Below are 13,528 nucleotides of genomic sequence, written 5' to 3'. Positions count from 1 at the left end.
TCAGCAATATGTGAACCGTGAACTTCCTGATGTTCAAGCTGATTTTAGAAATACAGAGTGAAGTAAGCCAGAAAGAAAAACACCAATACAGTATACTGACACATATATACGGAATTTAGAAAGATGGTAATGATGACCTTGGATGCGAGACAGCAAAAGAGACACAGATGTATAGAATGGACTTTTGGACTATGAGGGAGAGGGAGAGGGTGGGATGATTTGGAAGAATGGCATTGAAACATGTATACTATCATGTAAGAAATGAAGCGCCAGTCTATGTTCGATACAGGATACAGGATGCTTGGGGCTGGTGCATGGGGATGATCCAGAGAGATGATATGGGGTGGGAGGTGGGAGGGGGATTCAGGATTGGGAGCTTGTATACACCCGTGGTGGATTCATGTCAATGTATGGCAAAACCAATACAGTATTGTAAAGTAAAATAAAGTAAAAACAAAAAAGAAAAAAGAAAAAAAAGAAAAGGCAGATGAACCAGAGATCAAATTGCCAACATCCCCAGGATCATTGAAAAACCAAGAGAGTTCCAGAAAAACATTTACTTCTGCTTTATTGACTATGCCAAAGCCTTTGACTATGTGGATCACAATAGACTGTGGAAAATTCTGAAAGAGGTGGAAATACCAGACCACCTGACCTGCCTCTTGAGAAATCTGTATGCAGGTCAAGAAGCAGCAGTTAGAACTGGACATGAAACAACAGACTGGTTCCAAATAGGAAAAGGAGTACATCAAGGCTGTATATTGTCACCCTGCTTATTTAACTTATATGCAGAGTACATCATGAGAAACGCTGGGCTGAAAGAAGCACAAGTTGGAATCAAGATTGCTGGGAAAAAGATCAATAACCTCAGATATGCAGATGACACTACCCTTATGACACAAAGTGAGGAAGAACTAGAAAGCCTCTTGATGAGAGTGAAAGAGGAGAGTGAAAAAGTTGGTTTAAAGCTCAACATTTAGAAAACTATGATCATGGCATCTGGTCCCATCACTTCATGGCAAATAGAATGGGAAACAATGGAAACAGTGGCAGACTTTATATTTTGGGGTTCCAAAATCACTGCAGATGGTGACTGCAGCCATGAAATTAAAAGACACTTACTCCTTGGAAGGAAAGTTATGAGCAACCTAGACAGCATATTAAAAAGCAGAGACATTATTTTGCCAACAAAGGTCCGTCTAGTCAAGGCTATGGTTTTTCCAGTAGTCATGTATGGATGTGAGAATTGGAATGTGAAGAAGGCTGAGCACCGAAGAATTGAAGCTTTTGAACTGTGGTGTTGGAGAAGACTCTTGAGAGTCCCTTGGATTGCAATGATATCCAATCAGTCCATTCTAAAGGAGATCCATCCTGGGTGTTCTTTGGAAGGATTGATGCTGAAGCTGAAACTCCAGTACTTTGGCCACCTCATTCAAAGTGTTGACTCATTGGAAAAGACCCTGATGCTGGGAGAGATTGCGGGCAGGAGAAGAGGATGACCATGGATGAGATGGCTGGATGGACACCAACTCAATGGACATGAGTTTGGGTAAACTCCGGGAGTTGGTGATGGACTGGGAGGCCTGGTGTGCTGCGATTCATGGAATCACAAAGGGTTGGACACGACTGAGTGACTGAACTGAACTAAACACTGCTAAAGCCAGTGCTAATACTGACAGCACTGCTAAAACCAGCACTGGTGCTGTGTGTGCCTCCAAAGCCAAGATTGGTGCTGAGTGTATCACCAAAGTTAGTGCAACTGTTGAAAGAGCTGCTAAAGGAGACACTGGTACTGAGTACACCATCAAAACCAGTGCTGGTGCTAGAAGAGCCACCAAAGCAGATATTGGTTCTAAGTGTGCCACCAAACTAGCACTAGAACTGGGAGACCTACCAATGTAGCCACTAGTGCTGAGTGTGTCACCTAGGCGAGTGTTGGTGCTAAGTGCACCACTAAAGACTGCACTGGTGCCAAGTGTACTGCCAAGGTTGGTGCTCGTAATGAGTGCATCACTGAAACCAGCAGTGGTACTGAGTGTGCCTTCAAAACCAGAGCTGGTTCCACCATTGAAACTGGTATTGGTGTTGAGCAGGTCACTGAAACTACAGCTGACCTCATCACTGAAGTTGGCACTGGTGCAAGGTATGCCACCAAAGCTAATACTGGCTTCACTGCTGAAACTAGAGCTGGTGTTGGCTGTACCACTAAAGCTAATGCTGGCTCCACCACTGAAAGTGGAGCAAGTGCTGGGTGTGCCATCAAAGTAAATACTGGCCACACTGCTGAAGCTAGCACTGGTGCTGCATGTGCCACCAAAGCTAATACCAGCTTTGCCACCAAAGCCATTACCAGGGCTTGGTACACCACCTAAGCTAATACTAGAACCATCACTATAGCTAGCCCTGGTGCTAGCTTCTCTGCTGAAGTCAATGCTGGCACTGGCGTTTGCATTTTCTTGAGCTCTGGCCTGAATTTCAAGTGAAAATCTGTTCCAGGTGTGAGCATCATCGCCTAACTCTTCCTTTGTTAGACAGTCGATATCCATGTCATCCCAATTCCAGGGCCCAGCCACAGCTTCCTCTCCAATCACCATTTGGGCTGTTGCCTCAGCCCTGGCCTCAGCCTCAACTATAGCCACAGCTGCAGCTTGGACTTGCATCTCCACTGCTTCCTGGTACTGCACGGCCCAGTCCTTGGGGTCTTTCTTTTGCACCTGAAATGAGAATTACAATCATTATAATAAAAATAACATTTGTAATTATGTATTAAGTACATACCATGGGCTTTGTATAAAACTGAGAGTAGCATTTTAAAAAATTCTTAGTTGTTAGGGCTCTATCATGGGTCAGTCCTGAGATCCAATTTCAGTTCTGATAATTCAGGTGCTATGTGACCTTGGACAAGCTACTTAATGTCACTGAGCCTAAATGTCTTCATCTCTGTCTTCATACTGACTCTCCTATCGCAAATGAACTGCAAGCTTCCCATCACTGTATACTGCTTTCCCCAGTCAGGGACATCTTGTACCCTTAATATGTCAAGTCAGGCAGCTCTCCTGTTACCTTGCATGATAAGAGATAAGGAGAAATGATAAAAGAGTAAGTATGTTATGGACTAAATGCTTTTGTCCCACCAAAATTAATATGTTGAAGCATCAACCTTGAATGTGACTATATCTGGAGGTAGAGCTTTTCTGGAAGTAAAGTTTAATGATGTCATAATGCTGGGTTCCTGATCCAATAAGATTAGTGTCCTTTTAAGAAGAGGCTCTCCCATTATACAGAGTGAAGTAAGTCAGAAAGAGAACCATTATCATATATTAATGCATATATATGGGATCTAGAAACACAGCACTGATGATCCTATCTTCAGGGCAGCAATGGAGACACAGACATAGAGAACAGGCTTATGGACATGGAAGGGGTGCAGGAAAGGAGAGAGTGGGACAAATGGAAACAGTAGCATAGAAACATATACAGTACCATATGTACAACAAATAGCCAGTGGGAATTTGCTGTATGATGCAGGGAGCTAGACCCGGTATTCTGTGAAAATCTAGAGGGCTGAGATTGGAGGGAGGTTCAAGAGTAAGGAAACATGTGTATACCTATGGCTGATTTATGTTAATAAATGCAGAAACCAACAAAATATTGTATGGCAATTATCCTCCAATTAAAAACAAATATTTATTTTAAAAAAGAACTCTCTTTCCACAATGAACACATGAACGCATGAATTCTGCAAGCCAGGAGAGATTTCATTAGAAACTAATGCTTCTGGACCTTGATCTAAGACTTCTAGCCTTCAGGACTATAATAAAATGTTTCTGGGTTTTTTTGTTTGTTTGTTTGTTTGTTTTTTGGCTGCACCAGGCTTTACTTGTGGCATGTAAGTGAATTCTTAGTTGGGGCATGTGGGACCGAGTTCCCTGACCACGTATTGAATCCCAGCCCCCTGCATTGGGCGTGTAGTCTTAGCCATTGGACCACCAGGGAAGTTCCTGTTTCTGTTGTTTAAACTACTCAGTTTATGATATTTTGTTATAGCAGTTAAGGAGACTAATATAAATTATGAATAATGAATGAAATGATGTAAACTTTAAGTCAAGCAGCATTCTAGGACATAAATTAAGTTCCATATGTTTATATATGAACTGCAGGCTACCCTGTACCTGTCCATTCCTGTACACTGCCTGCCCCAGCCAGGTGTATCCTGTACCCTTAATATGCCAAGTAAGGGAAGCTCTTCTATTACCTTACAGGCAAACTTGAGTACTTTCATCTTGCTAGTCTCTTGGTAGGAGCACAAGCCCCAGAAGAACTCATATTCAGGTGGTCTGCTGTTGGGGACCCTCTTGTATTCCAGGTACCTTGGAGAAAGGAAATGAAACTTGCTTCTAACCAAGGAAACCTGTTGTCTAACCACTTGGTTCCAGGTGGCAACCATCCTCCAATCAAGTATTAAACTCAGCTCCTGGAGAAGGATTTCCAAGGCCCTCCTTCCCCAGACTAACTCCAAAACATATTTCATGGTCTTGACCTCCAATGTTGAGCCATTTCCCATTGGCTCTGTACAAAGCAGTCACTTGGTGTTACAGGGGAGGCATGTATAGGGTATGGTGTCACAGGGAGGCCAAAGTATTCTGCCACCTATGAGGAGTAAACCCAAGTTTCTATTGGGTGTGTTGTAAACAGAGAAGCCATTCTCTGGGCATTCTGCTCTGAGCACACCCCATAGCAAGGGTTTTGTGTTTGGTCTGGCCCAGCCCTGGTATGGTCCACCATGGTAATTGTGGACTGGACTCACTTAGTTCTAGGAAACATAATGTCCATATGTTTAAAGTTAGTGTAAGAAAAGGGCTGATCAAGCACTTTCAGGACCAGACTGGCACACCCAGAACACTTCAGGTCCTGACAAAGCCCCCCAAACACCACTTAATTTTGCTTCACAAACTCATCTGTGATGAGCTTCCTCACTTCCCCTAAGAGTGAGTGCCTTACCCTGACAATGGGGAAAATAACCCATGAACCAAGATCAGATCTTCCCACATGGGGGCAGAGGCATGTCCCAATGTGGAAGAGACCTCTCTAGTACATGAGGCCATCTCAATTAAGTTAGGAAAGTAATGAACACAGGGTCACTAGAAGCAGGCAGCTGAGGTCAGATGGTTCTTATCAGGAATGCCCTAAGGTCTATCTTATATATCAGATTAGGACAGAAAGAGGACATAGGAGAAAGAGGAAGCAGAGAGTTCAGGACCATTTCCCTATCCACCCAGGTCAGAACTCTGGACCCAGTCCAGCACATCCGCCCACCCCACCAGACCACCATACTGATGCAATCCTGGGACCATTCTCTCTTGCCAAAGGACAACACGGACAGCAAGCACTGACAGAGCCCAATCATACCCAGGGCACAGCCCCAACTTGTGCAGCACATCCCAGATGACAGCTGCAAGGGGAGGAAAAAGGAAACAGGGATAGAAAATGAACGTGTGCAATTTTGACCACAACACCCTCCTCCGATTCAGCTGCCAACCCAGCCACTTACCCTCATTGGCCTTGTTGCCATTCATAAAATGACACTCAGAATCACCATGAGAAGATCTAGCTTGGGTGTGTCCTTGGTCCTAGGGGAATAATGGGACAGAGAGAAGGTTTACCTCCAGTAGCCATCTGCAAAACAAAACAAAACAAAAAACACACCAGCCAGCTCACTAGGCTAGCTTCTCCCAGATTCTTCAGATATGGGAGAATTCTGCCCAGTCTATGCTTCAAGCTCTATATGATCCTGGGCAAGGCACTTAAGACTTTGAACCTAGTCTCCTATTCATAAAATGGGAAAATTACATTATCCTCTCCCCAAGTTACTGAGAGGATAGAATGCTTGTCAGCCTGGTATGATCTGGGCACCCAGCCAATGTGAGTCCCTTCTTTCTCTTCCAGACCCCTCAGTTCCAAGAGAATTCTAGACACTGCCCCACTGATGCTCCTGCCCATCAACCATCATGATTCACCCACACCAGGAAGCCTTCCCTTGAGAACCACTCTACCAAGCCTGATAGAAAGAGACACAGAAGCTTCTAGAGAAACAGAAAATCTGACAGTAGGAGTAACCCAGGCTTCTACACCCTCCAGACAATAATAAAGGGGCACTACTCTTGTGTGCAGGGCTCCAACAACGTGTGGATGATAGAAAAGGGGGTTTTAAGCTCTGTCTTTGCTGACTTCCTAAGGGGATGTGGGGAAGGAAAAGACAAGGATGGAGTAGTACCATGAACAAATAAAAAGCAGAAGCCTCCCTTCCACTGCAGCCCTTTCCCAGCTTACACTCTCAGTATGCCTATAGAGGATTCCTGAATGCTGATGAGACTATATAAGCTACCTTATCAATTTCCTCCAGATTGACTCGAAACATCTGCCAAGTAAAAGAATAGCGTGTGAGATCACAAAATTCAGCCTAGGCATCAATGAGCTGGCTGAGCATCACACAGTTCCCTGTTTACCTAGGATTTGTGAGTGTGTGTGAGAAATCAGTAAGATAATGCATAGAAAGCATTCAGCTAAGTGGTTGGCACATAGCAAACAGATAACAAACGTATTATTGCTACCAAATCATCTTTATGATTAATGGGACTCTATACATGAACCGTGAACTTCCAGATGTTCAAGCTGGTTTTAGAAAAGGCAGAGGAACCAGAGATCAAATTGCCAACATCCACTGGATCACTGAAAAAGCAAGAGAGTTCCATAAAAACATCTATTTCTGCTTTATTGACTATGCCAAAGCCTTTGACTGTGTGGATCACAATAAACTGTGGAAATTCTGAGAGAGATGGGAATCCCAGACCACCTGACCGGCCTCTTGAGCAACCTATATGCAGGTCAGGAAGCAACAGATAGAACTGGACATGGAACAACAGACTGGTTCCAAATAGGAAAAGGAGTACCTCAAGACTATACATTGTCACCCTGCTTATTTAACTTATATGCAGAGTACATCATGAGAAACTCTGGGCTGGAAGAAGCACAAGTTGGAATCAAGATTGCCGAGAGAAATATCAGTAACCTCAGATATGCAGATGACACCACCCTTGTGGTAGAAAGTGAAGAGGAACTAAAAAGCCTCTTGATGAACGTGAAAGAGGAGAGTGAAAAAGTTGGCTTAAAGCTCAACATTCAGAAAACGAAGATCATGGCATCTGGTCCCACCACTTCATGAGAAATAGATGGAGAAACAGTGGAAACAGTGTCAGACTTTATTTTTGGGGGCTCCAAAATCACTGCAGATGGTGACTGCAGCCATGAGATTAAAAGACACTTACTCCTTGGAAGAAAAGTTATGACCAACCTAGATAGTATATTCAAAAGCAGAGACATTACTTTGCCGACTAAGGTCCATCTAGTCAAGGCTATGGTTTTTCCAGTGGTCATGTATGGATGTGAGAGTTGGACTGTGAAGAAAGATGAGCACCGAAGAATTGATGCTTTTGAACTGTGGTGTTGGAGAAGACTCTTGAGAGTCCCTTGGACTGCAAGGAGATCCCACCAATCCATTCTGAAGGAGATCAGCCCTGGAATTTCTTTGGAGGGAATGATGCTGAAATTGAAACTCCAGTACTTTGGCCACCTTGTGCGAAGAGTTAAGTCATTGGAAAAGACTCTGATGCTGGGAGGGATTGGGGGCAGGAGAAGGGGACGACAGAGGATGAGATGGCTGGATGGCATCACTGACTCGATGGATGTGAGTTTGAGTGAACTCCGGGAGTTGGTGATGGACAGGGAGGCCTGGCGTGCTGCGATTCATGGGGTCGCAAAGAGTCGGACACGACTGAGTGACTGAACTGAACTGAAGTGAACTGAGGGAGACAGAGAATGGGAAATGGAAGGGAGAAGTAAATATCTGAAATATACTACAGGATGTGTCCAGCAGTGAACAGAAGCCAGGATTGAGTTGAATGGCTTGGGTCTTAGCTGTACCTGTTCTGTGACCCCAGGCTAGTCTATGCCTCTCCCTAGGCCACCATCTGCTCATCTGCATGGGGATGGGACTGGATTAGTCAGTCTCTGTGGTTCCCTGCAAAGGGATGTGTACACCTTTGTTCCATTCAAGAATTCCTCATTGTGCCCATTCCTCAGAGGATACCCCTTCACTTTCTTCAGAGCATAGCTTGCTTGTTCAATGATCTTTGAGAAATATTCATCATATTCTTGGATGACATCCTTCAGCATGTCTTCAGGAAGGGAGAGGAGTGAACAGTTGGGATGAGAAGGGGCCACCCTGTGGGGTCAGTATAGTCTGAGTCCTGAACTGTGTTAATGGGAGATGCTAGCCATGAAAGAGTGTGAAAAGGGCAGGGGGGACATGTGAGAGAATGAAGAGGCCATAAAACTAAATGGTTACTCCCATGGCAGGGAGGAGAGGGGAGTAGAAAAGACAGCTTAGGGAGGAGGGTTGGTATGACTCTACCTGGGTGGTTGATGGGGATCTTTGTCTGGTCCTTAACCAACAGGTATTTCACCAACTTATTTGCCTGGGAGAAGAGGAATACATGGGGAGATCTCAATATGTTTTCATAAAACTTAGAATGACAGAGAAGAGGGCAGGTGAAGAAGAGAAGAAACTGAGCAGCATTGGATTCTTACCCTTTCTTGCAAAATGGCCACATCTCGGGATAGCAGAGGCCTCTGGCCCCATGAGATCCACTTATAATTACCATCACCTCTCTCATCCTTGTTCAGATTCTTGGACTACATCATCAGAAAGAAGGGAGATCCAAAATCACCAGATGAAAGAGATGGCTTTGTCTCCTCACGCTGTCTGTTTCTGAAAGTCCCCTAAAACCTTCCCTATAGTGGGTTCTGACTTTACCATTAACCACACTGAGTCCTAGATTTGTCTTTTACTGTCTTCCAGGCAGGAGTTTTATTTTCCTGCCAGACAGGAGCAACCCAAAGGCAGGGTCTCGTTATTTCTCTTTTTTTGGCCACCACTGGCTCTACAAGCGGTACCCCTTCAACAAGTCACTTCACCTCTCTGGGACTTGGTTTTCTTATCTGTAAAACTGGCACCTTAGCTGGCACAAGTTACTTTAAAACATAAAAATATACCCTGTGTAACTATACCTAACACAAAGCCTGGCACATTCTAACTACTATGTAAATACAAGTTGAATTATATCTGGGTTGTATCTAAGTGTATCAATGTCTTATTTCCACACCAATCTGTGAACTGCCAAGAAACAGTAACTACATCCCAATCTTCTCAGAATCTCGCATAGCCTATGTGAATGCAGGGACTGGCTCAGAGTATAAAGACTCAGTAAACTTTTATAGAGCAAGTAAACAAACCAGGAGGAAAGCAATGGAAAAGAAGTACAAAGTTAAGGATGGTGATGCCAGAGATCTCACCCTTTGGTTCCTCTTTCCCCGGGTCCTAGTTGTTGGCTCCAAACTAAACTGAGCCAGGTAGTCATCTGCCAAGGCCTGAACAGAAGCAGCAACCTGAGTCTCAAAGGAACTTATGTGGGTCTGAGAGGTATCCATCTTGGCCTAGATCCCTTGGTCAACCTGAGTCTGGCTTTCGGTTGTTTGGGTCTTAGTGTTAACCTTCCAAGCCCTGTACCCTCTCTTGACCCAGAGGGTGGCTGCTAGGGGTTGATTTGTGACCATTTGACTGGCAGGTAGGGCCTCAGAGATCTCACAGGCAGATTTTGGGCCCTCATAGACAACTTTCTTGCCCTTGGATTTTGGGGGCCAGATAGCTGCTGCTGAGGCCTCAGTCTGCCTGGTAGCTATCTCAGTGGCATCTGGGGCCTCTGGGAGTTCAGTATCAGTATTTGTGCCCTTAACAATAAAATTGCCTTCTTGGCTTTGGAGGCTTTCTTAGTTTGGATAGAGGTAATTTGGCTGTGGGTGGTAGCTGTGTAAATAGTGGATGGAGCCAGTGAGATATCAGTGGCACTAGCTATGACCTTATTATCAGCCTTCTTAGCCTTGAAAACTTGCTTAGGCGTGGTGGGGCCTAACAAAGCTTGAGAACTGGCTGACTCATTGGCAGTTGGAGCCTGGATAGTCTGAAGAATGACTAGCAGGTTTAGGGTCTGCAAGGGTAACTTGATCTGTGTAGTGACACTCTCACTGTCAATTGGAAATTGGGAACCTTGGGTTGCCTTAGCAGTGACTTTCTTTGTCTTGTTAGATTTCTTAGGCTAAGCAGTGAATGAAGAAGCCTGAGTAGTGGCTACCTCAGTGGTAGCTGAAGCCTGGTTGATCTGGGGAATGATGGGCAGATTTAAAGCTGGAAAAGTTACTGTAGACTTGGTGGTGGTAATCACACTGGCAGATGGAACTGGAGGGTCAGTTTTAGTGATAGCCTTAATAGGAGCCTTCTTGGTTTTGCTTTTATTGGGCTGGTTGGCAACTGGTGGGTCCATGGCCAGGGGGTCCTTGGTTGCTGCCAAGAGGGTATGTATCAGCAAGACACTGTCTTCTGTTGTTTCAGCCTGTACATCTGGAGGGAAGTGAGGCCCCAGGCTCACAGTGGGAGGCAGAGGGCTTTACACACTTAAGAAGTATAGAACCATCTGGCCTCCCTAGAGCCCACCCTTTCTACAAAACCTCCCCCTCCTTTGAACGATTGAAGGGGAGGGTAAAGAAAGAGAAAGGGAGCAAGAAATAGGCAGGTTTTCCTCACCTCCTCCTCCACCAGGCAAGGGAGGACTGAAACAGGGTAGGTAGGGAGTTATGCAACCACAGAGTGGTAGGGGCTCAACAGCAGTAAATGAAGTTAGAACAGGGTAGATAGCCTACAGAGAATTCAGAGAGGCTTCACCTGGAATAGGGTCATCTTACAATTGGAGTCATTTCTCCTATCCATTTTTCTGGAGGGCCAAGAAACAGCTGAGCCTGATGGGAAGGGGCTTGAGTTAGGAAACAATGAGAGGGAGGTGGAGATTCATATGGCCTCCTGCCAATCCTAAGGAAGGGGTTCTTATCAAACCTTGAGCCCCAAACCCTTCAACTACTGGGTTCTCACACCTAGAAACCCAGATGGTCTGGCTTCCAAATCCTAGCTCCTTTTGCTTCCAAGTCAGTTCTCCGACCCCTTCCTCTTTACCCTACACAGGCTCCTTACCTTAACTCTATAGTGCGCATGTGCACCAACCAGAGGTGTAGGGGCAACCGCTGGCCCTGAGCACTCACGTGCTTTGGTGAACTGAACTGTGACCACCTCAATCCCACATAAGGTCTCTGCTCTCAGAGCAGCAGAACATCTGGATTCCACCCGTGACAAACTCTTTCTAATTGCATCTCATCTCATTCCAACCCTTCTCCCAACACCTCCCCCTCCACCTCCGCTCTACAGTACCTCTTCTTACAGCTTCTTACAGCCCCTTCTCGCCCCCAACACCATCCACCTCTCTTCTGTAGTACAGTGGTGCACCGCTGTGGTGCCCCTTTTCGAAACGCCCCCTCCCTCCACTCTACAGTACTTCCCCTCACCTCTTCCCTTTACACGCTCCCTCCCTCCGCTATGCAGTAAGTCCCTTCACGCCCCCTCCCCAGAACTGCTTTCCTACTTCCAGTCTGCAAGTGATCATCCCGCCCTAACTACAAACATGGTTTCCCCGCCCATAAATCCAATGAAATCAGGCTTTTGTGTGACCCTTGTTCCCAAACGCTACCAGGTTCTGTTCCTTTCCTTTTCAAACCGGTATCAACCGGGTCTTAGCCCCTCTTTTCTCCCCTCCGAGCCCGTTCATTTCATTCAATAATGATTCTACCCCTTCGTTTTTCCACCTCCAAATCGCTACTTTCTGTGGCCCAAACCAGGTCCTGAGACCTTTCTCCATTTAACAAAGCCCCTCATTGCCTATCTCCCTGCTAAATTGGATTCTGTTTCTTTCTTTCTGTGGCCTGAACGATTTCTCCATCTCATTCTTCTGCGGTCTCAATCGGATCTGCATCCCTCCTTTAGGCACCCCTAACAGAGTCCAGACCTCTCCTTTCCATTGCCCAAAAGAAATTCTAACCTATCTCCCTTGCTATCTGAGTCAAGGCACCTCTAAATCCGAAAACTTCCATGAGTTTAGCGAGTATATCTTCGGCGGATTTCCTTCAAACCTTAGGGGAATGTGGAGTCAAGCAAGTTGAAACCCCAGCCTGGAGGGCCCCACAAGCTCTTCAGTATAGCAGGCACTTTAGCTCACCTCTCCAGTACAGAAAGCGTCCTGTCTCCAAGCCTCTCCTTAGGTCTGTGCCTTGCTTCTTCCCATCCCCAGCTGGAAGTGACCCTGTCTCTTTCCGCCTCCAGAGGGGTCTCCTTCACAGCCTGTCAGTCTCCTCCCACACTCCCTGCTTCCAGCTTTCCTTTCTCCCCATGTGATCTCTTTTCTGCTTACCACCTCTTATTCAGCAATCATTCTCTTCTATTCTTCTTTTGGTTTCTCTATCCCCACCCCATATCCCCATTCCTATTTGACTTCTCTGTTCTCCCTAGGACCATGCTTCTCTGGGCTGCCACATCAATGCTTTCTACAGCCTCCTCTATGCCAACACTAATTACATAGTGTGTTGTGTGTCTGGGTCTCTCGCCCCAGGAGCTGCTCTGGGGTAAGAGATTAGAGCTTATTCATTTCAGTTGCTCAAGTAGGACAAAATTAAGACATTTATAGGCTCTAAATGCTTAAAGTTAGGGTGCCCCTGCATCATATGTAATTCAGAATAAAAACGGTAAATGTAACAACGTCTACCATTTTTTTTATTTATCCCCTAATGACTATATTAATGCTTTTAATGCATATCCACTTGGCTGAAAACTTTTACTGGGGCTGTGTCTTTACTGGTACACTAAGCAAGTGCTTAGCCTATCTCTCTTGTGGAATGGAGCACTACTCACCAGTGCAGAAAAAGTTCTCAGGCATTCATTTGCTCAGTCACTAATTATTTGTTGAGCACAGTTGTGTCAAGGCCCTTGTTGGATGTTGGGCAAAGAAAAACACGTAAGATAGGACCCCTGCCCTCAAAGAACTCACATCTATTCTTAAGCTCTAAAATACCCATGTGGGAGGGACTAGTATTATCATCATCCCACAGTTGATGAAACTAATGCCCGAGTCGATGCATCTTGTCTGAAGGCATGTGGTCACCATGTGATGGAACACATCACATGTATGTAACATCAACCAAGGTGATGGAACCAAGATACGAACACACATCTGGTTGATTCCAAAGCCTAACACTCACTGTGTCTGACACTGACACTCACTGTCTGATACTCGGCACTACTGATGGAAAGAGGAGAGAACCCACATTGGCCCTGTACTTCCCTCCATGTTCTTCCTCTCATTTCTCTTGACCATCCCAACACCCTATCTATCTGCCCCCTTCCCTCCCTCTCTCCAGTTTTCTCCTCTCCTCCCGTTTCTTCTTTCCCTTCATTTACTTTCTGTTTCTCTCATTCACTGGTGAGTTTCCTACTGGTCCTCCATGTGCCAAAACCCATACTATGCACTGGACATGCAAA

General features: G+C 45.4%; 1 protein-coding gene and 1 non-coding gene across 2 annotated transcripts; both read right to left on the bottom strand.

Moving 5' to 3' along the window:
* Positions 1 to 1,644: 1,644 nt before the first annotated feature.
* LOC138070763 (trophinin-like) lies at positions 1,645 to 10,879 on the bottom strand. The gene is given in 15 exon segments (XM_068961972.1): positions 1,645 to 1,871; positions 1,874 to 2,714; positions 4,256 to 4,370; positions 4,931 to 5,002; positions 5,410 to 5,452; positions 5,552 to 5,581; positions 5,584 to 5,630; positions 6,331 to 6,385; positions 6,388 to 6,418; positions 8,155 to 8,234; positions 8,471 to 8,534; positions 8,647 to 8,751; positions 9,412 to 9,858; positions 9,861 to 10,558; positions 10,834 to 10,879. Coding segments are annotated over 15 exon segments (2,901 nt in total).
* On the bottom strand, positions 4,606 to 4,734 carry LOC138072100 (small nucleolar RNA SNORA11). Its single transcript, XR_011144250.1, has one exon. It is a non-coding gene; the product is annotated as a small nucleolar RNA SNORA11 (small nucleolar RNA).
* Positions 10,880 to 13,528: the final 2,649 nt, after the last annotated feature.

This window comes from Capricornis sumatraensis, chromosome X (assembly GCF_032405125.1).
Source record: "Capricornis sumatraensis isolate serow.1 chromosome X, serow.2, whole genome shotgun sequence".
NCBI classification, from domain to species: Eukaryota; Metazoa; Chordata; class Mammalia; order Artiodactyla; family Bovidae; genus Capricornis; species Capricornis sumatraensis.
This window is presented reverse-complemented; position numbering and strand designations above follow the sequence as displayed.